Source organism: Propithecus coquereli, unplaced genomic scaffold, assembly GCF_000956105.1.
Source record: "Propithecus coquereli isolate 6110/MARCELLA unplaced genomic scaffold, Pcoq_1.0 Scaffold279, whole genome shotgun sequence".
Classification (NCBI taxonomy): domain Eukaryota; kingdom Metazoa; phylum Chordata; class Mammalia; order Primates; family Indriidae; genus Propithecus; species Propithecus coquereli.
The window spans coordinates 1,316,939-1,341,450 of NW_012148385.1; the positions used below are offsets into that span (position 1 = coordinate 1,316,939).

General features: G+C 37.8%; 1 protein-coding gene across 1 annotated transcript in view; it reads left to right on the plus strand.

The window, feature by feature from the left end:
* Window positions 1-24,512, plus strand: part of MYO1B (myosin IB) — a 150,977-nt gene that overhangs the window by 83,336 nt on the left and 43,129 nt on the right. Inside the window, exons 8-13 of the mRNA XM_012647923.1 lie at window positions 7,178-7,276; window positions 8,603-8,706; window positions 10,114-10,261; window positions 10,541-10,659; window positions 15,538-15,624; window positions 16,267-16,332. Coding sequence (XP_012503377.1) covers window positions 7,178-7,276; window positions 8,603-8,706; window positions 10,114-10,261; window positions 10,541-10,659; window positions 15,538-15,624; window positions 16,267-16,332 — 623 coding nt within the window. The remainder of the gene's footprint in view (window positions 1-7,177; window positions 7,277-8,602; window positions 8,707-10,113; window positions 10,262-10,540; window positions 10,660-15,537; window positions 15,625-16,266; window positions 16,333-24,512) is intronic.

Genomic DNA, 24,512 nt, shown 5'->3' on the forward strand with positions numbered 1-24,512 from the left:
ACAAAAATAGGGTCTAACACCCAATTTATACTTGTTGAATTAATTTGTTAATGATCACATAAGTAATTGTGCACAGTGAGAATTTTGTTGAGAAATAAAGCTTCTGCTTTATTGGATTATTTGGTTTTACTGTTCTATTCAGATCACTTTAAATACTTTTTCTAAGTATCCCCAAAAGGCAAACAAAACTATTGATATTTAAACTTCATCTGTTACTGACTTGTTTGTTTAACTTGATAAAAATATGATCCTGTGAATGATGAAGAGAGGCAAACATTGTGATTGGTGTGTGTCCGGTTATTCTTGCTGCCTAACACCCCCCTACCCCCCCGCCAACAACTTAGCAGGTAAAACACAGGCGGGCTTTTCCCAGCATGGTGGCTAGGGTCTGAGAGGGAGACGTGTTTCAAGAGGGAGCATGCTGACAGGCAGTGTTGCAAGAGGACCAGGAGGAAGCCTGAAATAGCCTGGGAAATCATGTGGCACGTCACTGCTCCTGTACTCTGTTACATCAAAGTGGGCACAAGCTTGCCCAGTTTCAGGGGTAGGGGACACCTCTCAACGGGAAGAACGTCAAAGAATTCGTGACCATTTCATTTTAATGGACACAATCTGATTATTTCCAGAAATGGCCACCATAATTCCTTATCTTGCGTCCATACCCTGTGCAGTCTCCTTTCTCACGGACTCAAGGCTTGGCCAGGAGATTCGTTTGGGTCACTGGAACCATTAGCAAATATAGCGCAACCAGAGACTTGAGACTTGGTTGTGTATTGGAGTTAGTCCTCCCTTGCTGCTCTTGGGGACTCGCTGTCACCACCATGTGAATGAGCCTGGTAGTCTGCTGGGTGATGAGAGACACATGGCGTGAACTGCCAGACAGGAGTGAGGACGTTTTAGACCAGCCAGCTGCCAGCCACCCCGACAGCAGCCTGCCCATTGTGAGCAAGCCCAGCAGAGATCAGCCAGGCTGGCTCAGACCAGAACGACCCAGATGACCCTCAGAATTATGAGTTAATAAATGGTATGGTTTTAAGCTACTGAGTTTTGGGGTGATTTGTTATGCTACAAAACCTGATACAGGGATCTGATAGATAACATATCCTTTCCCTCACCCAGTTTGGAAACAGATGAAGAATAGGCACAAGTACCAAATTGGAGAAGAAGCGGCTTTCTTGCTGTTAAAGGCAAGGTTGAAGAAAGCGGCCTTTGGTTTATCACCCAAGCAGGCGTGCCAGCAGCCCTGGCAGGTTGGCAGCCAGGCGGTCCCTGGCGGCACGGAGCAGCTGCTGGCCGCTCCTCGCGTACAGGGCCCCGTCTGTCTCACGGCACTGCGGATAGAGCCCAGTATGGGGAACCCTGAAGGGCTGAGCACTCTGCGCATGCCCGTTCCCTTCTGCACACCTCACTCCTCAGCTAAGTCCTCCGTCCTGCGCAGGGGAGGAGTGAGCGAGGGGCTAACAGAGGCTGGGGGAGTGACTCTAAGGAGATCTTTCCACGTGGAAGGTAAAGCAGGAGGAAACAACGACCTTCACTGAATTGCTTTTCTTCTACATTTTTTTTTGAATTTATGATATTAATACAACTGGCTTATACTTTTATGTGCCATCTATCTCTTGGCATATCGTTTAATCCATATGTGTGGTATATTCATGCCATTTTGGAGGATATGGAACACAATTTTATTCATTTAAAATTGTTTGAGATTTACAGCTGTGTTCTTCCTTTATGTCATATCTTTGATTTTATTGATGGCAAGGCATTGATTAGGAGTGAAACTGTTTGTTATAACACTTCCTAAAGGCAGCTCTGGTTTTCTGGGAATATATTATATGTATTGAGGCGTAACTGGAGACCTGTGCATGAGTCAGTTCTCAACAGCTAGTGAATGTTCATCAATAACATTGTTTTTAATCTGTCTTCTGTAGCATCACAAATCAAAAACTAAGACAGTACATTACCTAGTTTATAATACAAGGCCGGGGTTTTCTTTAACATTTTGAATTTTAAAGCTCCTGAAGAAGACAGAAATAATCAATCATTGGTTGTGAAGTGTCTATAGCAATAAAATTGAAATTTCAAAAGAGCAATTCTGTTACTTGGTAATGGATAGCTTTATATAAAAGTAGATGCTTTCCTTTGTCTCAGTTTTACTTTGGTGTTCTTTTTACAAAAATATGTTTACCTTAAAAAAACTACATGTTTTTCATGAAATGAGACTATATATAAATATAGAAGAAGCCAGACATTCAGATATCTCTAACCACAGATTAAGGAATGAATCTGTACTTATTAGTATATTATATTGAAATAAGATATTAAGGACTAGATATTTCATTAATTTTATTTCAGAGTTGGGTCTAGAATTTTAGATTCAGATACATTCATAAGTAAATTTTTAATTATTAAACATTGAATTTGCATCAGAAAAATCTGTTGTGAAGATACATATATAAGTACATAACCAAATCCTAATAAAAAAACAGTAGTTAATTAAGTAGATGATAAGCCAAGTTTTTATTAGTACTTTAAAGTCCGAGTTAATTTTTCATGTACAAGTACCAAAAATCCTTTCAGAACTTTTTATGCCACATGTCCAGCTATCTTAGTGCTGATTTTCTAACTTCAGGATACTAATTTGTGAGTGAAGACCTTAAGCTGATTTCTTTTTTTTTTGAGACAGAGCCTCACTCTGTCACCTGGGCTAGAGTGCAGGGCGAGGTCACATTCACATCTGGTTTCTTTTACTGTAATACGCATGCAGTGAATGAATAATTTGTGAGAACACATTTGCCCCATCTTTTTAATGTTTAAAATTTGTCATTAGTGAACCTTCCTAATTGTCAGTCTTGAGGATTATGTTGTGTATTTCCAGAAAGACTATAGAGTTGACTTTAAAATATATACCCCAATAGATAAGTAAACATAAGTCCATAATCAGAATTTTCCATTGAAAATACCATAAGTTATGCCCATTCATTCACCGGTTATTTGATACTGTTTCTTTGGAGATGATTATGTAGGATGAACAAAAAGGTAGGTAAATTATAGTTACTTAGATCACAGGCACATGCTCGTTTAATGTATCCTTTTGCTTTAATGAAGAGGCATAAATTCATTGGAAGAGCCTAAATGCCACTGGGGCGCCTATTTCATGTTGTTCATCTTGGAGCAATTGAAGAGGTGGCACAGGATCTTCATGGGGCAGTCAGTGTTCTGAGTCTTGGGCATTCAGTCAGGCTTTTGTTATCTTTCTGACCTCAGTGGCAAAACTAAAACTAAGGTGATTCTTTCTTAAGCCTTAATTAAGAACTTGGAAGACTTCTTTTTCCAGGAGAGGAGATTATACATAAAATAAAGAAACTTTTATCGTACTATCTAATCCTTCCTCTGTTATATTACAAAGTATGTAATGCGATCTCTTTTTTTTTCTTCCCTAGCATTACTTGTCATTTTATTCCTTTGCCTCTTAAAAAACTTCAACCTCCAACAGATGCAACCGTGGACATTTTATTTCTTTCACATCTTGTGCCTTGGGGAAGTTGTCCGATGACATACACAGGCATATAGACATGTCCCAGACTAGCTGGTAATTAGGCAAACCTAAGAAAGCCCCTAAATGATAGCCTGGCTCTTTGTGTTAATAGGTGGCCGTGACGTGGTGGGGTAGGTGGGCGGGCAATCTCTGATTCCATTGTTTCTTTGTCCCTGCCCTCTTAATTTCCCCTTTACTGTGGCTTAATATTGACCTTTTTCCTTAAAATAGAAATTCATATTAAATTTAATATAAACTTAAATTTATATCTTGAGAAGGGGAGCAGCTACATTGGAATATCTGGCACATCTCTTCTGTACTGAAGATCTGACGTCTAATAACAACTCTTCTTTACTACATCTCATTAGCAGAGGCTCAATCAGTGGTGGTAGAAGTACCTAAGGCAGAAGAGAAGGTTGTGCCAGTGCTCTACTTTGACTTAAGTCAGGGGCACATTTAATTAAGTTAAAATGATCAGGTGATGAGTCCCTATAGAGAATCGAATTTATGATCTCTACTTGGAGTAATTATTTGATACGGCTTCATGCTGTTACATTATGTTGGTGCATGCACATTTGGTGTAAAAAATCCAATAGGGAATGATTTTAAGCATTAGTAAATTATTTGGGGGCAAACATTTTCCCTTGATTACTTTTCTACCTGGAAGCTTATGACTTATGAGAAAAGTCATAAACAGACTGCAGTAGGAGGCTCTGGGGTAATAGAGTAAGCACTGTAAGTGGTAAAACCTTCAACTGCTTTGTAATAAAAGGTTCCTCATTTTGTGGTTGAGTTGCTTAGATGAAGTCACATATTTCATATAATTTATATAAAGTACAACATTTCCAAGTGCTTGAGGATTTTTCGTTCGTTTTTGCTGGAAAATTATAGAGTACAGGTGTGATACTCTAGTCGCTCAGTGCTTTGAATTCTGACTGCATCACTTACCAAGAGTGTGATGTGATCCTCATTTTCTCATCTATAAAATAAGAGATTATAAAACCAAACTCGGGGGAGGTGTTCTGAGATGATAACAGATGAAAATCACCGACTGCATAGCGGAAGGTCAGTGAAAGTTCCCCTTCACACCTTTCCTTTTAAACACTCACGGTATTATGTTCATATTTGAATATGGTAGTCATCACTGATCATATCAGCATGTGTGGTTCAAGAAGTACATTCAGCCCACATTCCTTTTCACATGGTGCGCAAGCGAGTATTAATCTTTAACTTGGTGGTGGTTATCTGCTGGATCTCACAGCCGTTGCCATTTTGCACTCTCCAGTGTCTTTGAGCATTCGTTCACAACGTGCCAACCATTAGCCAGTCAGTGTGCTGCTGTCACACAGGGTGGCCTTGTCACATACATTTTGAAGGTATTATTTCGCATCTTGAACTACCACTGTTTTCTTTTGGAATGTGATTGTGTAAGCGCTTCCAAACAATTATTTGTCATCATTATAAGGTGCTGCTGCATCATTATAAGGTGCACCTCTTTCTTACTCATAAGGGCCTGGACATTTCACCTAGGAGAGAGCTGCTGCTGTGGTTTGGGTGACAAGAGTCACCAGGAATCACATTTCAGCCAAGAGGAAGGGCTTTGTGTTTATAGTCGGTGCTGGACGCTGGGCTTGTTCCCAATAGTTGCTGGCACATAGTGGGTGAGCAGTGAGTGAGTTGATTGAAGGAATTTGTGCATGAATAGATGAAGTAAGCTGTAGCATTTGTTTTTATTTTTTATGTAGTCAAGTTACTTTCTTGTAGACTTGAGGAATTTCCTATAAGGATTAGCTTCTCAGTGAAGAATCTGCCACGCCCTGTGGGTTTTTTCTTCTAAAACTGTTGTAATACTTTTAGGATCCCATAGAAACTCAGTCCCATGATAAGTAAAATCATACTGCCTTTTGGTCATTACATATTTAGTGTCTTCTGTTCTGCCTGTCAGTATTTACTTACTAATTGATTGAAACATTCAGTTCTTTAGGGAGAGTGAATATTACACAATCCTTTTTCCCTAGGTTATATCCCACTTGTATTTTTCAATTTTCATTTTCTTTCTTTTTTTCTAAATATGAAGTCTTTATTATTCTCCATCTATGATTTTAGGACATGGGTCATCTTCCCAGTCATATGAGAGTTGGAGATGAAAATGAAAAATTTGCAGCATCTTGTTCCTAATAATTTTTGTATTTACATATTTTGGTTCTTTTTTTAGTTGGCTTAATTTTCTGTTTTTTTATTATCCATCACTTTATTCTTATGCACAACCTTATGTATTGGGAGCACCCTAGGACTTCTCATTCATCAAATGTATATTGTTTAACTCTACCTAAGCGCCTCCACAAATGCTGGTGTAGGTTCCAGAAATATAAACTTTAAAGTTCAATGATCATTCCTAGAGAGGTTGAACATGGTTCTCTCCCTTACCCATCCTTTTTAGGATTTTTAGATTTCACCCTGACTGGGAATCAAATGTATGTGTTCTCTAGAATTAATTATTAATGCTCAATAATGGCATTACTGATTTGGAATTTTATAGCTGAAGCTGGCCTTTGCCTGCACGGTCTTTTGCCTGGTCAGTGATAAACACGACTCCAGGCAGGAATATCCTCTTCCATGGTACTTTGTTATCTGCTGTATACTGCTAAGACTCCTTCCATCCCTTCCTCCCTCCCTTCCTTCTCCCTCAAATTTATGGGATGAAAAATGATCTGGAGTCAATGAAAGTATACTACCAAATAATATTAAATTCCATTAATTGAGAACTATCTTTCATTCTCTGAGACTTCCAAGATATCTGGGAAATCCGCTTTACTTCTCCCAGGTAGTGGGGCATTTGGGGATGAGGTGGAATGTTCACTTGGGTCAGATGGCCTGATTTCAAATCGTAGTTCCACCAGCTGCTGCGTTACTTAAACTCTTGGACTGTCAGTGTTTTAAGCTGTAAAATGATACCTTATAAAATGGTTGGGAAGATTCAATGAGATAATGTCTATAAAGCACTTAGCACATAAGATCTCAAAAGTGTTCACTTATTTTTTATCATTATAATGATTAAGTGGATTCATAACCAAATGGTTGTATTTCATTGCTTAAATTTGCCATGTTACATTTTGAAGAATTTGTCATCATGAAACACCAAAAGAATATTAGTATAAAAACTCTAATCAGCCTGAGCAAGAGCAAGACCCCATCTCTACAAAAAATTAAAAAATTAGTCCGATGTGGTGGCATGCGCCTATAGTCCCGGCTACCTGGGAGGCTGAGACAGGATTACTCAAGCCCAAGATTGTGAGGTTGCAGTGAGCTGTGACACCACTGTACTATAGCCCTGGTGACAGAGTGAGACCCTGCCTAAAAAAAAAACCCAAAACTATATTATCTTTAATCAGCATGTTGAATGGAACTTATTTTACATATTCATTTTTTTTAAAGAACCTAGCTTGTTTATTAATTTGGTGATTTTTCATTAGAGTTGTGCTTCTTCCTGAAAGTAGAACTGAAAATGTAGCTTCTTTTATTATTTTATTTTACTAATGCAGAATAGAAAATGAAAAAGAAAGCAAGAAGGAGAAAGAAAAGTCTGGTAGATTTGAAAGCGAAATGAATACTATACTATGATTTAATTCTTTTTCTCTTTAGATCTTCTAGAGAAATCTCGGGTTGTTAAGCAACCAAGAGGTGAAAGAAACTTCCATGTGTTCTATCAGCTGCTCTCTGGTGCCTCTGAAGAGCTCCTCAGTAAGTCCCTGTTTCTGTGTTTTAATTTTCAGAATCATAGCATTTTCCAAAACATTCTCTTTAAAATGTACTCCATGTGCTTTGCCGCTTCCTTCTTAAGACTGTTCCATGACTCTGGTTGGAGTGAGGAACATGATGTGTTTGCCTCTACCAACACCTGAGCATTTGTTTCATATCCCTGTACCTTACCAGATACTGTTCCATACGGCTCAAATGGGTTGAAAGAGCTAGATATTAGTGGAGGTACTAATCATAAATTTAAAAAATAAAATAGAAAAATATAATTATTCCATCCAGAGAGAGAAAACTAGCAGGGAGCAGTAAATGAGTACAATTATATAAAAACAAATTGCATTTGCAACTGACACAAGATATAAAAATCTGACCTTTGGATATTTTAGAGAATTAGTATCTAAGTCCACAAGGACAGTATTCAGTAGCCAATAGCCAAGTGATGAAAAACAATGAACAAATATTTAATAGTTCAAATGAGAAGAGCTTTGGAAGGTCAGCAGCACTCAGGAAAAATCATCCTCACTAATAATCAATAAATGCAAATTAAAACAGCACTGAAGTAGCTACTCTACATATATTAGTAAAATATTAAAAAGGATACAGTTAGCAGAATTGTCACTGATCTACTTAGTGCTATGGATATCACTTCAGAGTGAGGACCTCCTCCTGGGGGACTAATTGGCAATCCAAAATAAGAGTCACAAAATGATCAGAGCTTACCACCCAGTCATATCATTTTTTGGAATATATCCCAACAAAGTAATTGAAGTGAATCCAAAAAGCCATTTGTATAGACATTTATCACTGCCCTTTATTATTAAAAACTAGAGAGAACCCAAATACCCAATGTTGAGGGATTCGCTAGACAGACATCATATGTTATAATGAAATAGTACACTGAAGGTATTTTATATTATAAAAATATGGGAAAAGACTTATACAAAAAGAAGTACAAAAAGTGTAAAAAAGAAGAGTTTGTAATAATGTACAACAGTGATAAAAGTGATTTTAAGAAAATGCTATTATTCATATTTGGGTATCAGTTTTTCTTTTGATTTAGTACTCAATATGAAAGTCATTTTTTTTTTAATTTCAGATTATGACGGTACAAACGTTTTGGTTACATGTCTTGCTTTTGTATAGTTTGAGTCAATGTTTTAAGTGTGCCCATCCCCCAGATAGTGTGCATGTACCCATTAGGTGTGAATTTACCCATTTTATCTGCGTGAATGAGATAGCTAAAGGAATGAGATATTAAAGATGATTGGATTTATTGAAGTGACTTATCAATTTGTGTTTATGATTCAACAGATAAACTTAAACTGGAGCGAGATTTCAGCAGATACAACTACCTGAGTCTGGACTCCGCTAAAGTTAATGGAGTGGACGATGCAGCAAATTTCAGAACCGTTAGGGTAAGAAATGATGCTTTCCTTAAGCTTTAAATTGGACACCACTCTATTGCTCAGTGGAACTGGTAACAATTCTGAGTTTTCTTTAAAGTGTAACTCATGTTCCCTAAGGTTTTAGAATTATACAATAATTTATTATATTTTTATTAGTTTGATTTTTTTTATTAGCTCAAAAATCACACAAGATTGTGAAGGCTTTGCTTTTATGCGAGTATGCAATTTTACCCTTAATCAAAAGGAGCTTTCTTATTATGTTATCCTGGGGTTTGCCTCTTTTAATGTTTAAATTCCAAATGTTTTTATAGCCAAATTCATTTCCAAGTGTGAAAACTGCCCTTGGATCATGTTAAATCAAAACCGTTTTTAAGACAGAAAATCTTGTTTTTATACAGTTTTAGAAAACTCATACATAAACCAAAATGATTAGCACTCCACGTTCATTAGAAAGGAAATGATTTTAAATAGTACTGTACTCTGTCTTTAGTCTTTATGTGGCACGCACTTTCAAAATTGCTCCTGTTATGACGTGATGTGGTGACTGGGATTTGCTTCCAGATGAGACAGCTATGGGGGGAGAGGGGGGAGGAGGTTGGATTATGGATAAAACAAGACTGGTATCAGTTAATCATAGAGGGTGAGCGAAAAGGACCCGAGGGTTCTCATGCTGCTCTCTCTACTTCTGCATGTGTTTGAAATTTTCCATAACAACAAAAACAATCTTACATTACTCCCATTGCTATGTAGCCTAGTCATTTAAAAGGAAAAGAAGCCAGCTGTTCTCAAAGAGAAAGTATCTCTTAGAGTATGTCATTTTTAAAAACTGTATAAACATCCTCATATGGAAACAATAATCTGTTGATTTCCTGGACATGATTTTGTTTAAGAATCGAGTCCAAGATCAGTGTTATAACCACTTTGCCTGGCACATAGCTGGCACTCCAGAAAAAATTCGTGAATGAATGAATGCATGAATACCTCCTGTTACCCACAGTGTCTCGGACTAGGCACTTCCCCTTTACAAACCACAATTTTTCTGATACACAAAATAAGTGAGGAGGTTTTCTTTGTAGGGGGTTGTGAAAGCTTTTTGTTTGGTTTTGTTTCTAGTAGCAGAGCCGCAGTGTAAAAAGACATATGAAGCAAGCCGCTGTGGCTGAAGTGGGAGTGAGGACCTGAGGCTCTGTGCCCAGCATCCTCCTCCTCTTTTGCATGCCCCTCTGCCACAGCACGCGGGGTACTCCCAGACTCTCTGAATCATAGTTTGAAGCCACTGACCTCTAGATATAGCTTTATCTTTTAAGGTTTTATTTATTTTCCTCCCAGAAATAAATCTCTGTTATATGATCCATTAAAAAAAAAAAGAAAGAAAGAAATAGAAAAAGAAAACAGGTGCTTTTCTTTCTCTCCCAGAATGCCATGCAGATTGTGGGCTTTATGGATCACGAAGCTGAGTCTGTCTTGGAGGTAGTGGCGGCAGTGTTGAAACTGGGGAACATCGAGTTCAAGCCCGAATCTCGAGTGAATGGTTTAGATGAAAGCAAAATCAAAGATAAAAATGGTAAGTCAGTGGAGAATCAGTTTTGTTTAGGAAACTTGCTTTGAACGTCTGCCCAGTTTTTAATCTAGAAGTGAAACTTTTGCTTTGCATTAGTTTGAAAAATGTTTTCTAGTGAAACTGAGCAGAAATATAATTGCAGCTAAGTTTTAAGTTTTCTGATTTATACATTTTATACTATGCAGTTTGAATGTGATTTAGAAAGAATGACCTAAGCCCTGAAAATGACTAGTGGCAACACATAGACAGTCACTTTTTGTGTCCATCCCCCCCTCCCTACAGAGTTAAAAGAAATTTGTGAGTTGACTGGCATCGATCAGTCAGTTCTAGAACGGGCATTCAGTTTCCGAACAGTTGAGGCCAAGCAGGAGAAAGTTTCAACTACGCTGAACGTGGCTCAGGTGGGTGAAACATAATTTATAGAAGAAAGTTTTTTAAGAGTCCGTGCTATTTTATAAAGAAGAATTTTATTTTGCAGGCTATTATCTCAACTTTCATGCTATGTTCCAGGCATCATTCTAGGCATTGGGACACAGCAGTAAACTAAACAGATAGGGATCCTTGCTGCCATGGAGCTTAAAATTCTGGCAGGGGGAACTAGACACTAAATAAATGATATAGCAAGCTAGTAGGTGGCAAGTGCAGCAGGCAAAGAGAAAAAGTAGAGCAGAGTAAAGGACATCCACAGGACCAGGGAAGGAGGGTCAGAGAGAGGTGGGAAACCACTGGAGGGTTTTGAGCAGAAGAGGAGTGAGATGCCTTGTATTTCAAAGGGCTACTCTGGCTGCAATCTGGAGAGCAGAGGGAAGGGAGGGAGGGGTGACTGGGGGGGAACCTTTGAGGAGACATGCATTAACCTGGGTTCATGATGGTGGCTTGAACCAGGTGGCCACAATGCAGTCATTGAGAAGTGGTCACATTCTGGATATCATTTGAAGGTAGAGGCTGATAGATTTGCGGAAGACTTGACATGTGGTATAAGAGGAAGAAGAGTCAAGGATGGTTCAATGCCTTTGGCCCAAGCAACTGGAAACATGGAGTTACCATTTATTGATTTGGTGAAGACAGTCGGAGAAGCCAGTTTTGTGGTCAACTGGCCAAATTGGCCTTCCTGCCTTCCGTATTGTTCCCCCCTAGTGAAGCCTTTCTAAGATATAAATCTGAGCTGTCATCTTCTCCCCTTCTGCTTCAGGTTAAATGGATGGATGTTGGATGGATGCGTGCACACGTGCTTGTGTACCCAGGTGGCTTCTGGAGCCCCATTCAGTGTAAACCCTTTTCTAACCCTGTGGCTTTGACATTTTCCTACCAGTCAATGCTGATTCGGGCTAGAATAAAATGACTAATTTAGGACTTTTCCCACTCAGGTCTACTTTGTCCAACTGTATTCCTTTGTCTCATCCTCCTTGTAACTATCCTTAAGCCTCTGGAAGACAGCAGGGTGGCTTTCTCTCTGTTGCTCTGAGCTGGTCTTTCCTACTAACGCAAGAATGCCTGCGTGTCCTTAGCTCTCTTCAGTGTTGCTTTCTTATTTTAGTGAGTTAATTTGGCTATGGCAAATACTATAACTTTGTGGAAATTTGGTTTGTAGCAATCCTTTCCTAGCTGTAACCATTATCTGTCCTTCCTCCTAAATGACTGCTTCTGCTGTCACTCTGTACAAGTCCACCTTACTCACTCAAAGTGAGATGGCAAGTGACTGACTTACTCAAGAAAATGTTGCAGAGAGCCTGCGCAGCACAAGCCCCCATGGAGACCATTAGTAGGGAAATAAGGGATTAAGGAAGACTCGTGCAGAAGATCGAAGGGTTTACGTGTGTAAAGAATGGGCGAAAGTGCATGCTAAAAGAAAAAAATGTGAGAAAAGCCAGGTTCAGAGTACATATGAGGAAAAAGATCAGTCAAGCTTGGCTACAGCTTTAGAGAAGTGAAAGGGGTTCAAAGCAGTGTTGCTGGAAAGGTGAAGTCTGGAGTCAGAGTGGAAAGACTGCAGCAGTCTTCAAATTCGAGTGCGCATCAGTCACCCGAAGGACTGGCCTGTTAAACGCAGTTTGCCGACCGCACCTCCAGTGTGTTTGATTCAGTGGGTCTGAGGTGGGACTGAAGAATCTGTATTTCTAATAAGTTTAAAGGTGACACTGCTGGTGCTCTTGGTCCAGGATCACATTTTGAGAACTACAGAATTTGGACGTTTTCAATAGCCAGAGTGGCAGTTGTTGAGAGGGTAGTATCGCCATGAAAAACGCGTGTCGTTTATGAAGGTCCATTAGGAATATATATATTTGGAGTCTTTTTAAAATTGTGTTTTACTCTTGCTTTTTTAATCCATCCTTTGTGGAAACCAGGCCCAGATGCCTCTTACTTTACAAGCTTATTTTAGTCACCTTACATTACTAGGTAAAACTTTTCCGTATTTTCTTAACCTTTGGAATAAAAGAATTTGGCAATTGAGCTCCTCATTTATTCAGCTCTTTAATCAAGTTTTTTTTTTTTAATGTAGTGTTCAGGTATCTGGTTCTACCTATCTTACTGCCCAGTAGGTTTTGATTCTGTGAGAAGTGATTTGTCTCATTAGCTTTTCCTCATAGCTTCAATTCTTGGGCCCCAGTATTATTTTTATTGCCCCATGCCTCATTTTCCCAAGGCATGTAGATCTCTCCCCAGATAGGATGAGTATTACAATAATGGAAACTCAAGTATCATTCAGCTTCTACTGCATACTCTGTCCTTGGCTTCCAAGGCCCTCTGGAATCTGACCTTATGCAGCTTATCTCAGTTTATGCCTTGCTAGTTCTCTAAATGCCATGCTTATTTTTACCTGGTGCCTTTGCTCCTGCTTGCCTGTCACCGCCCCATGTCATTGCTCATTCCTTCTGCCAAATGGTCCACCCAATGGCACCCCACCCAAGGAGCCTTCTTTGATCAAATAGGTGCCCCGAAGCCCCCTTCTCTGAACTCCCTTTTCTTCCATGTCTGGCATCTGCCCTCTGATTGTGCCATTTGTGTTCATTTGATCTCCCCAGCTCCACTCTAAGCCCCTGGAGAGTAGGCACCATGTCTGTGCATAGTGGGCCATGCACATACTGTCCTGAGCCACCCCTGATCCCGGCCATCTCTGGAGTGGATTCCATCTGGGATTTTCCTCTGTGAGCTCCAGGCAGCTACAGAAATGCATAGTCTTTTCATAGCATGCTTGGAAACCGAGGTGGTGAATCAGTGCACTTGGTGTCTTCCCTCATTTCTCCACACCTTATTAGTGATCCTTAAAGGGGAGTAAACATTCTTGCCCTTACTGCTTTGTGGGGTACTATTGTGGAGATTAGGTAGCATGAATCAGGCTCAAGAAGTTAGGGATTGGCAGCCCCTGGGGTCAGATGTAGCTTGATAGGCATATTTTATTTCAATAAAGAGTAGTTTTTTCTTTGGTTTTGTTTGTTTGCTTTTTAAATTTTGAATGCGAGTATCTTTAACCTGGAATACATCCTCTAACCACTACGAAGCCACTACTTTCTGTTCCTTTCTATCACACAGTCCCTGGAAGCATTTAACTTTGATACCCTTTGGCATAAGAATTTGTTTGAAGGAAGCAAAGAAGATTAATATTTGCTCAGAATACACTTTAAAAAATGTAAAGTAGTTTGCCAGAATAAGTTATTGTTGTCAGTTCAGTTGCATATTGAAATGTTGGTTTGCTGGAAGCAGATAGCATACAACTAAAAAAGCTGATGACATTAAGATGAAAAAGGATTTATTTACAAATACATGGTGTTTTAAGGTTGTGCATTTTGAGATAACTTGAATTTACAAGAAGAAAAGGGAAAGGGCTTGTGAAGTAGTAATAGAGGAAAAGGATACTTAAAAAGTCATAATATCAATACATTTATAGACTATCAGGCAGGCACTGTTCTAAGCACTTAAATTACCTATTTTAAGAAAGTAAAAACTAGAATAAAGGGTATTGGGGAAAGGATATGCATCTAAATTATATTTTGGCTTCTTTTTCTGTTTTAGCATTTTATATGCATTTTCTACTATGGAGTTACTCCCTCCCATTTTTTTTGCCAACTCCTGGGTTTATTTTCTAAGCCTGATTGGAGTAACAGTGTGAGATTGAGGGAGGAAAGTTGGGGATTAGCACAGAAGTGTCAAATGAAGGGAAAAGTTGCTCCTTCCAGCTGTGATGTGTTGCCAGGGAAGTGAATGTGTTGTTAAAGTTGTTACAGTCATTCAGGAAGAAATGTGGAAAAGGTATTCCTACATAATCTAACAAGTTGTGTTCTTTATAAAATAAAAAAGTACTGGTTTATTTTAACGGTCATTCCTGACTTTCTACTTACAAGCAGCAAAGTATGTACATCTGGCCGGCATGTTAAAAACTAACAAAACCTCCTCGAGCATTCCCTTCCCAAGGCCGGTTCCTTCTTATGTTACTGACACTTATCTCCAGGCCTCCCCAGAAGGGCTGGCATTAAATGTCTGATTGGTACTTGCTATGCGCCAGGGGCACCCAGCACGCTGAGGGCTGTTAGGTTCTCCGGTCCACACCTCACTTCCTCCAGGCGTTGCATTCCAAGCCTAGAGTCATAGAGATATACGTGTCTTTTGCTTCTTCTTTGTCCAGTAGCTCTGAACAGCTTTAAAAATAAATAAATAAGCACATAAAATGGGTTTATTTCATACTACAACTTAATAGAACGCATTGTGGAAGATTTTTTAAATACTCAAAAGGGTGAATAAAGAAAAAAATTTTACAGATTCCATCAGTCAAAGCCATTTTAATGTATTTCCTTTGCATTTCCTTTCCTATGTGTAAGGGTTTAAAAAAGCATTTGTTATTGTATTAAGTACACAGTTTTTTAGTTTTCACATAACATAAGCATTTCCATTTCATTACCTAATTTTCATAACCATCATTCTTCAATGACTATGTAACATTCCTTTCAGTGGGTATTTATTTTACTACCTTCCATTGTTGGACTTCTAAATTGCCTCTGATTTCTCTCTGTTCCATAACATTGAGATGAATATCTTTGTGGTGAAAGCTTTTGCAATATTTAGAATTAGTTTCCTGGTATGTGAAAAAATATAACTGCATGTAAACAATTTGCCTAATTCTATTAAAGTCTTACTGTTTATCCAGAGTATAATAAAAACTGGTTCTGATAAGAAATTGAAATAAAAGGGCTTTAAATGTTTAAATATATATATCTGCCTTATTTTATTGAAATTAAGCATTGTAGCAATTGTAGGTATTAAGTTTTTCTTTCTCTTTTTAATAGGCTTATTATGCCCGTGATGCTCTGGCTAAAAACCTCTACAGCAGGTTGTTTTCATGGTTGGTAAATCGAATCAATGAAAGCATAAAGGTACTTCATCTCTTTAAGCAAAGAAATCAGTTGTAATAAATGGTATTCACAATATAAACTTTAAGTTGAAGAAAGTTTAATTTTGTAAATAGGTAATTTATTACCACTTATAAAGATTATTCCTTAAAAAGAATTTACCTTAAGATTGAAATTTGTCAGGGATTTTGTTTATTTTGTTTTGCTATATGTGTTGTCTCTCACTGGTGAATAGTCTAATAATTTTTGTGGAGTTACTCAGAGAATCAGCATCCCAGGGCCTGGTCTGGCTCATCTGCTAATTAGTTGTACACATTCAGCTGAAAAGGTCACTTTACCTCTCTAGGTTAATGTGTTCTTCATTAAAATGGAGGTGTTAAACTAGGTGATTTTGAAAGGCCCTACCTCTTGTAAGATTCAGTAATTTTTTTTTTTTTAATAATTAAAACTAATACCTTCTTGGAATAAGTCACCTATTATTAAAATTTTTAAAAGATTCCATACCAATAGCCCATCTCATAAGTTTAAAATAAAACCAAGCAAATTACAGTTATTCTCCGAGTTAAGAAACACAGTTAACCTGTAATATATGTCTATGCTTCTTGGATGCTTGTCATGTTGTATTTTATGCCTAAATTAACCCATTAATTTGAAACTTTTTTTAAGGCACAAACAAAAGTGAGAAAGAAGGTTATGGGTGTTTTGGACATTTATGGCTTTGAAATTTTTGAGGTAAGATTTAAAAAATTTCTTGTTAGCACTTTTATTAAAGTATAATAGTTAGAAATTAAATCCTGTATTTTATAGACATTTATTATAACTTTGAATCTACAAATAAGCTTTTGTGCAGATGTAACAAAATTTGGTCGTGTGTATTCGTGTTTATGTGTTAAGTGCTGAGAGCCAGCTACAATGCTGTTTAAAAAGAACTTCTTACATCAGTACTTCTGAAATTGCAAATTTAAAATTTGTACTGCGAGGCTTCTGATGAGCTACATGATTACGCCTGTGGCCATTTTCTCATTTGTAGGTTGCTTGGAAGGTGAGGCAGGTTGGTGTCATGGGAAAAGCCAGGAAGGGGGTGGCCAGATATGGGTCTTGGCCTTGCCTAGCTGGTCATTTTCTCCGTGAGACTCAGGGGCACAGGGTCTGGATTAGGCGATTCATTGAGTCTCCTCCAGGTCTCATCCGGCTGTGACCTCGTGATAATGAATTCTGCTGGAGAGGTTGAAATACTTTCTGCTGAAGTTCATATTGAATTTTTAAAAATGATTCTATCTTGCTACAAATTAAATATTTAAACATACACTTATGTTAGAATTTCCTTTCCACCTTCTTGCTAACTTTGACATTTAGAAGCAGTTTTAAGGACCTATTAAAACACTTATTCTTGATTTTAGGAGTGGTATTTTAGTTTGCTTCCTGGAAATAACAAGTAGATCAGACTCTTATTTTTTTAATTCTTCCCAAGTAGTGATTTGTGAATTTCTTTACATAACTAGGCCCAGAATGACCACCCAAAGAATTTATGTGTTCCAGAAGATTAGGGTCACAGAATCATGGAGAAAGCATCAGAGTATCCTCTGCAGCTGACTTTTCTAGCAAATGCCTTTTTCTTATAATGGTCATTTTTATGATAGTATGTTCTCCCTCAATCATGATTCACATTTAGTAGCTAGTGGTAAATACTTACCAAGGACTGACTGTATACAAGCAGTATGGTAAGTGTTGTGTTATATGGTCTGATTTAATTTTCAAAATAACCTCACGAAGTAGCTGTTACTATTATTCCCATTTTACAGATGAGAAAGCGAGGTCCTGAAGTTCATGTAAGTCCCGCAAGTTACATGGCTATGTAGTGGCGGACGCAGGACCTAAACTCTAGGTCCCTAATATTTTCATTTATGGCTTTTCTTTCCTACTAGGGATGAGACCAAGACCGTTGCTTTACATTTCTCCCCAAACTAACAGGTTCCCCAATATCTGGAAATAAGGAAAACACCAAACATTGTGATGAGTCTCTGACTGCCCTGTTTCCCCGCCCTTGTCATCATTCCGAGTGCCTGGCCAGCATCGGGAGCCTTCCCAGATGGACGCATGTGTGCTGGCAGCTGTCCCCCAGTGGGCCCCCAGCTCACAGCTCTTTAGCACAAAGTCTGTTTGTACTGCTGCCCCTTTAGCAGAATCTGCCAAGGAAAGCTGCCAGTCTTTTGGTAAAAGAGAAGAATTTGAGGTTTGTGAGTTAGGAGAATTGCTTGAGTGTGCTCAGAAATCACTCCGTCAAAATTAATGTATTTCTAGCAAGACCTCAGGTCACTGTCGCTAAATGGACAGAATGTCAAAGTGATTCTTTATAGTTGGCAGGGAAGAATATTTCTTACCTGGCACATTGCTGATCTAGATTTAAGTGGTTTCAAGAGCAAGGCAGATGGTAAGCAGAGATTTCACTGGAAAGTTAGAATGGAATTCAATGATATTTCTAAAATAAAAGAAACTGATTTTGTTTTAATTTTGCCAGAAAAAGACATTGATTTTAAGCCAGTGTGCAGGTGCTTAATGTCATGTCATAATACATGGAAACTTTTAAAAATAGGATAATGGCATTATGCTGGGATATCCACTTAGCTTCCTCTTCCAGTAGGCCCTAAGATCTAATTAGCCATGGGAAAGGAGACCCATATGACACTCTAAGGAAACTGGGTTATACCTCACGAACAGTTTGAGTCATTTCTCAAGTATTTATTATTTACCAGATACCAGGAGAAAACAGGTGTTCCTTGTCTGCGTGGAGCTTACAGTCTTGGCCCTCAGATTGAGAGCCTGTTACTGCAGGGAATACATTCTATTGGGTAGGAAGGTCTAATCAGGAAACTAGATTACTTTTCAAAGTATGTTTGCTACAGACCTAATCAGAATAGAAGTTGGATGTTCGTGAGTAAAACACCCTTAAACTTAGCACTGGACGAAATACACTTCGGCAATCCAGGAATATTTTTCGCATATGGTTAATTCAGGTTTCTCTCCAAGCCTATCTTGCTGAACATGTCTTCCTTCTGCAAGTTATACCATCATTTTTCTCAACACTGTTACCACTAGAGACTTTAATATATTTCTAAATACTTTTCTCCCTTTCTTCAGAGGAATACTCTACTTCAGAAGTTCACACTTAGCTGCAAATTGGAATCACCTAGCAAGCTTTTGAAACTTCAGATGTCTAGGCTGTACCCAGACCAATTATATCAGAATCTCTGGGGGTGGGGCCCCTGCAGCAGTATTGTTAAAGTTCCAAGGTGATCCCTGTGTGCCGTCACAGTTGAGACCAAATGCTCTAGTAGAGGTAAACTCCAGAGTGAACTGTAAATTGCAAATATATGTGGTGTTCATGCTGTTTGACCTCTGGCACAATATTGAGCCTTACTTGCTGTTCATCTATATAGAAATCTAGTCTGTGCATAAATAATATAATTAAAACCAAACAAGTTATATTTTTATTCTTTTTAAACAAAACTTTGAGCCAAGGCCAAATCCAGTCAGTTATATGTCTGTAGCAAACCGTACAATGGCCATAACATCATTAAAAGTTAATTTTCCTTCTCTATGCAGTAAATGCTTTGTTTTTCCTCCCCTACCCCCACCCAGTTCCTTGAGAGAATTAAGATTTGTTTTTATGTTATAATTAGTTGTTCTCTCCATTTTCCTAATCTCAGATTGATCTTCAAGCATTTTGATTTTTAATACCCTGTTTATTATTTATTTTATAAACACATTTATTTGGGGGGAAGTCAGAATAGAGATTTGGTTAAGTGCTTTTTTAGATATTTTTACTTCTTGACATAGAATTACAAAATTTTTGTCTCTTCTCTAAGAAATTATTCACATACACACCCCAGATGCAAGCCCACGTTTTCCTGGATTCTCAGCAATGTTAGAGCTCATAGAAACATCAGCAAGTGCATAGTATTGAACATTAGGAAACCAAGATAATTAAGGACTTAAAAGTACTGCAAGCTGAAGTACAAGGGGTCAGGGTATAGAACAATATTCAGATCCACATCAATGCAAAAATGATATTTTCCACCAGGTGAAAATAAACTGATAGAGTATAAATAAAGTTCATTTTTTTTCTTTGTTCTTTTGTGAAAATTAGCTGTAGGATTTAAGAGTTCTGCCTTTTAGAATACCCCGGGCATCTCTTTAAAAACTAGACCATAAAGGGCCAGAACGTTTTTTTTTTAATGTGTCTAGTTCTGCCTCGTGACTCCACTGAGAGTCTCCATGAAACTGCTTTTTAGCTGAGCTGGTGGAAACCTTTCATTCTCTTTGGTCCGTCTCTAAACGGAAGAGGGAAATTGATGCATTAAACCATGGGATGATGACACATGGATTTGACTGCAAAACATTCCAGTACCAGCTGGGTGAATAAGCCCTGCCTTGCTGGCCGCGTGTGATCTGATGTCAGTTTGGAAAACAGATGAGTGGAACATTGATACCAAAAATAAGATGATATGAATTAAATTCATAGAGGAAAAAACAATCTAGCTGTAAATCCTAGTAGAATGTAAGTCCGGCTTTCCAAAGGAAGAAAATTATAATCCAAATACTCCAATTCCGCACCATTAAGTTTGGACGTTCTTGTAACTGAAAACATGATCTATGTCATCTGAGAAATATTTGTTGCATCTCCATAAAAGAAAAAAAGCTTTTCTTTTTTTAAAAATGATATGAAATTCAAAAGTAAGTTGAGCAATCTACATTGATTCAGCTCTTTTTCTAAGTACTTATCTGATAGGTATTAAAGTTGGCAGGTGGTTTACTAGCATAATCTAATTAATCATTCATGTTCTGTAGGCCAAAGCAAGCAGTGGTGGCTGATTATTTCACTTTTCATATAGTTGAGCTAGTTTCATACAGGCAAAGTGCTAGTTATTTTTAACTGTTCCTTTATGCACCTTACTGAAAGTGACCCATATACAGTAAGAATACGACAGGCTAGACGAAATACTTGTTTCAAATAAAACAATCTAACTTTTGCGCAAGAGCCAATGTAGCCTAGTACGTTGATCATTGGATTTGTTTTCTAAATTGTTTTTAATTCTGATTATAGTCAACACCTTCTCTTCTAGTTTTTGGTCTTTAATTTTGTTTTTCACGTGCTAGAGAACTTACAGTTAAAGAAAAAGGAAACAATTTAAAGTAGATTTAAAAACGAAAATGGTGCTGTTAACTGTGGTTTGTAATATATATGCACATCATTACTCTTGCTCTAACTTTTTAAATGAAAGGCTATTTAAAAACATTTAAGCACTGTAACACTGTTTTTCTTAAAAATTTGCTATATTTGCATGTATACCTAAAAGAAAAATGTTATATATTGTAAAGAGAATTTTCCTAAAACTTAAGGCAGTCATTCAATTTTGTAAATGTCTAAAAAGTAGAATACTTAAATGTTAAATATTTTTCTCATATATTTTGAGGATTTCATAAAGGTTTACTTCTGAAAAAAATCAGTTCTTGATTTGGAGCCTATTTCTTGACATCGTGATATTTAAAAATGGATTGTGGTTAAGTGTATCATATTTTTCTATATGAGTAGCATTATAATCAGGGGCTGCCAAAGGCCTTATACCAAATAAATCTTTGTTAGGACCAATAGCACATTTTACAGCAGTAATATAGCCCAACTTCTCTAAAGCAGTGATACTAGGCTCAAAACCCTGTAACTAGATAAATTAGTTTATCTCATTTATGAATTTATTGTTTCATCTATTATGCAAGAGACTGCACTGTATGTAAAATTTAGAAACCCAGTCCACTGTGTCATGTCCAAAATTTGACTCCAAATGAAAGTGCTGAAGTATAACATTTTTATATAATTAATAATACTTTTTGCTTAAATAAGTCATGGTCTTTGTGTTTGAACTGCTCACTGTGACACTAATATTCACTTGCACACTCCTCATTTCACCATCCCAAATACAGAGGGGATAGAGCTGCCTCCTGCATTTGCTATCTTCCTTTCAATATTTATTATTTAAAGTGTGTAAGAGTTTTAAAAATATGTGTTCCTTAAAGAGTATAAAATATCATTAGCCTCCTCTGTTGCTGAAGAGAATATATAAATAGGCCGGTATTTTTGATAGATCTTTCAAAATCATTCCACATGGAAAGTTTGTGATTGATGCTTATGAGTATAAACCAGTTATAAACTCTTTGTGGAGTATGATTTTCTGTTTCTTTGATGTTGAAAGGATGGACTCAAAGTCTAGAATCTTTGAAAGAAGCCCTAGAGTTTAAAATTTGGGTATATTATATCCTTCTAAACATAGTAAGTGCTCACTATCCCAGTCTACAGTTGGCAAAATATAGTGTGAAATAGAATAGCATAGAACCCAGACACCTTGCTGTTTACCTGTGTTCTCTAAAGCAGCCTGAGCTGCATTCAAGGGGATTGTATAATAGAGATCCCATGATGTACTTGTTTGAAGATGCTTCTAAAAGTTTTCTTTTTATCCCTCAGTCTTTAGGGATAAATGTGGGTAAGACAATAGAGAAAAATTGCATGCATGGAGCATGGGTAGAAAACTGGAGACAGCGATGAGTCATTCATGAGGACAAGCTTCTGCCCACTTCCTCCTTTGGAGGCTTTGATTCATGAGACCCACACATGGGAGAGCTGCCCAGCCCCGGGACTGCTGGCTACTCACACAGTTCTTGACAAACTAAAGAAAGTCTCCAAATATAAAGTTGCTCGGGGGCCTTCATATTTATGTGATGGTTTCTAGACACAGTTTATCTAATTTATGAAGGGGAAGGGGACCCAAGTTGAACAACCTGGTGTTAATTTAATACCTATATAAATGGAACAGGTGTTGGACCTATGTAAGTTGGAGTTCTATGAACTCTTACCAGGCTGTTCCTTGATTTTCTGCAAGTTATTATTTGTTCACTAAGTTTTTGCAAGTTATTTTAAATCATGTGTGAAGTCCCATTTCCTTCCAAATTTGAACAGTACCAACAACTTAGATCACAAAAACTGTGTCTTTAGCCTTCACTTTCAGCAGTAATTAGCACTCTGGTGATGCTTGACATGTTTTGGAGGCTTTGGAGGTTTGTTTGCAATAGATGCTGATTTCTAAGGGAAAGTGGGTTAATTTCTACATTGATGATTGTGCTATTATGTTTGCAGGGGTTTTTTGTTTTTTAAATTTTAGCATTAGAATAAGGTTGGAGAGTCAAGTTTTTGTTCTTTGGCTGTCTCCAGAACACTTCTCCTTGCCACCTTGTTTGTTTTTGAAGGAGAGGTTTTAGTATAGTACAGGACTGGGTCACCGGGGCGGGAAAGATGAGGTACTTTTGGATCTTGCTGGGTCTCTTCACTGTTCAGTAATCTGCCAACTAACTCTTACTCTCTTTTTTTTTGAGAAGACAGGGTCTTGCTCTGTTGCCTGAGCTAGAGTGCAGTGGCATCATCGTAGCTCACTACAACCTCAAACTCCTGGGCTCGAGTGATCCTTCTGCCTCAGCCTCCCAAGTAACTGGGACTGCAGGCACATGCCACTATGCCCAGCTAATTTTTGTATTTTTTATAGAGATGAGGTCTCATTCTTGCTCACGCTGATCTTGAACTCCTGGCCTCAAGCGATCCTCCCGCCTCGGCCTTTCAAAGTGCTAGGATTACAGGTGTGAACCGTCGCACCTGGCCTGCCGCTGACTCTTTCGGTGGATGTTGGCCTTGGATAAATGTCATGTACATTTTCTTTTTCCTGATAATTTAGAATTAGAAGCATTAGATTCTGAAGGCTTAAAGCTTCGGTCAGTTATATGATTTATCATTATTTCAGTCAAAGCATTTTCGTCCTGGATAGCTCCTCCCTAGCAGAACCACAATTGAGATACCACATGGAGGTATTGTGGTCCTGTTTTTTGAATTGATTGGACATGTGTCTTGATCTAAAGTTTTATGCCAATTAAAACTATAGCTTGAATGGTAAAAGCTGTCATTTGTGACAATGAATAACTATCAATAAGTGTTTACTTTTAGAAGTTCATTGCTAATTAAGAACTGACTACATTTCGTGTAATCTGTCCCTTTTTGCGCCAGAATGCAGTAAGTATGAACTGTTTGCAGTGCCAGTCTGTTGCATGCTCCTGTGTTAATAGCTTCTCTAGCTGTGTGAGTTTTGTAGTAAATGGTTGTTGATTAACTGTGTGGATATGAAATACAGAATTCATACAGGAATTTCTAAAGGTTAAAGACATATTTAATTTAGCTTTTACTTATTCCTTAAGTTGTGTTATGATTGTGAAGTTTTGCCTCTGGTTTCTAATCTGCTTGTGTGTTTCATAGTCCTGTTTTAGAAGTGTACTTCAAGCTGTTCATAGCCACCAGTGTGTCTGAGGACACTGGTTGCTTTCCCCTTCCTTCTCCTCATTAATTGCCACTTGATGATTTAGCATAATTGGGTTGAAATCGCTTCATGGGCACAGACTTGCCAAATAACAGAAAAGATTTACTCCATGAGTTGGTTTTCTAAAACAAACCAAAGATCTGCTCTTGTAAGCCATTAAAAGTTTAATTTTGTTTATAAGTTTTTCATTTGCGGTAGTTGGCATTATATAAGGACATGTTTTACCAAACTAAAAAGCTAGATTTTCTCACATATGAAATGTCTTTATGCTAATTATAATAATAATAAGGCATCTATGCCAGACTGACTTCAGTTTCTAATCACAATTGTTAGCTCTGAGGATTTGAGCACAGGGTTTTAAAAAATTTCTGTGAAAATGAATACTGAGGAAGACCCTTTGTGTCTGAGACTATATTTGTTGAAAGTATTGAAAATAAATGTTTGCCCTTTAGTAGGAACCTTCAGCATTTGAAAAAAATAAATAAACTTTTATCCGGGACTAGA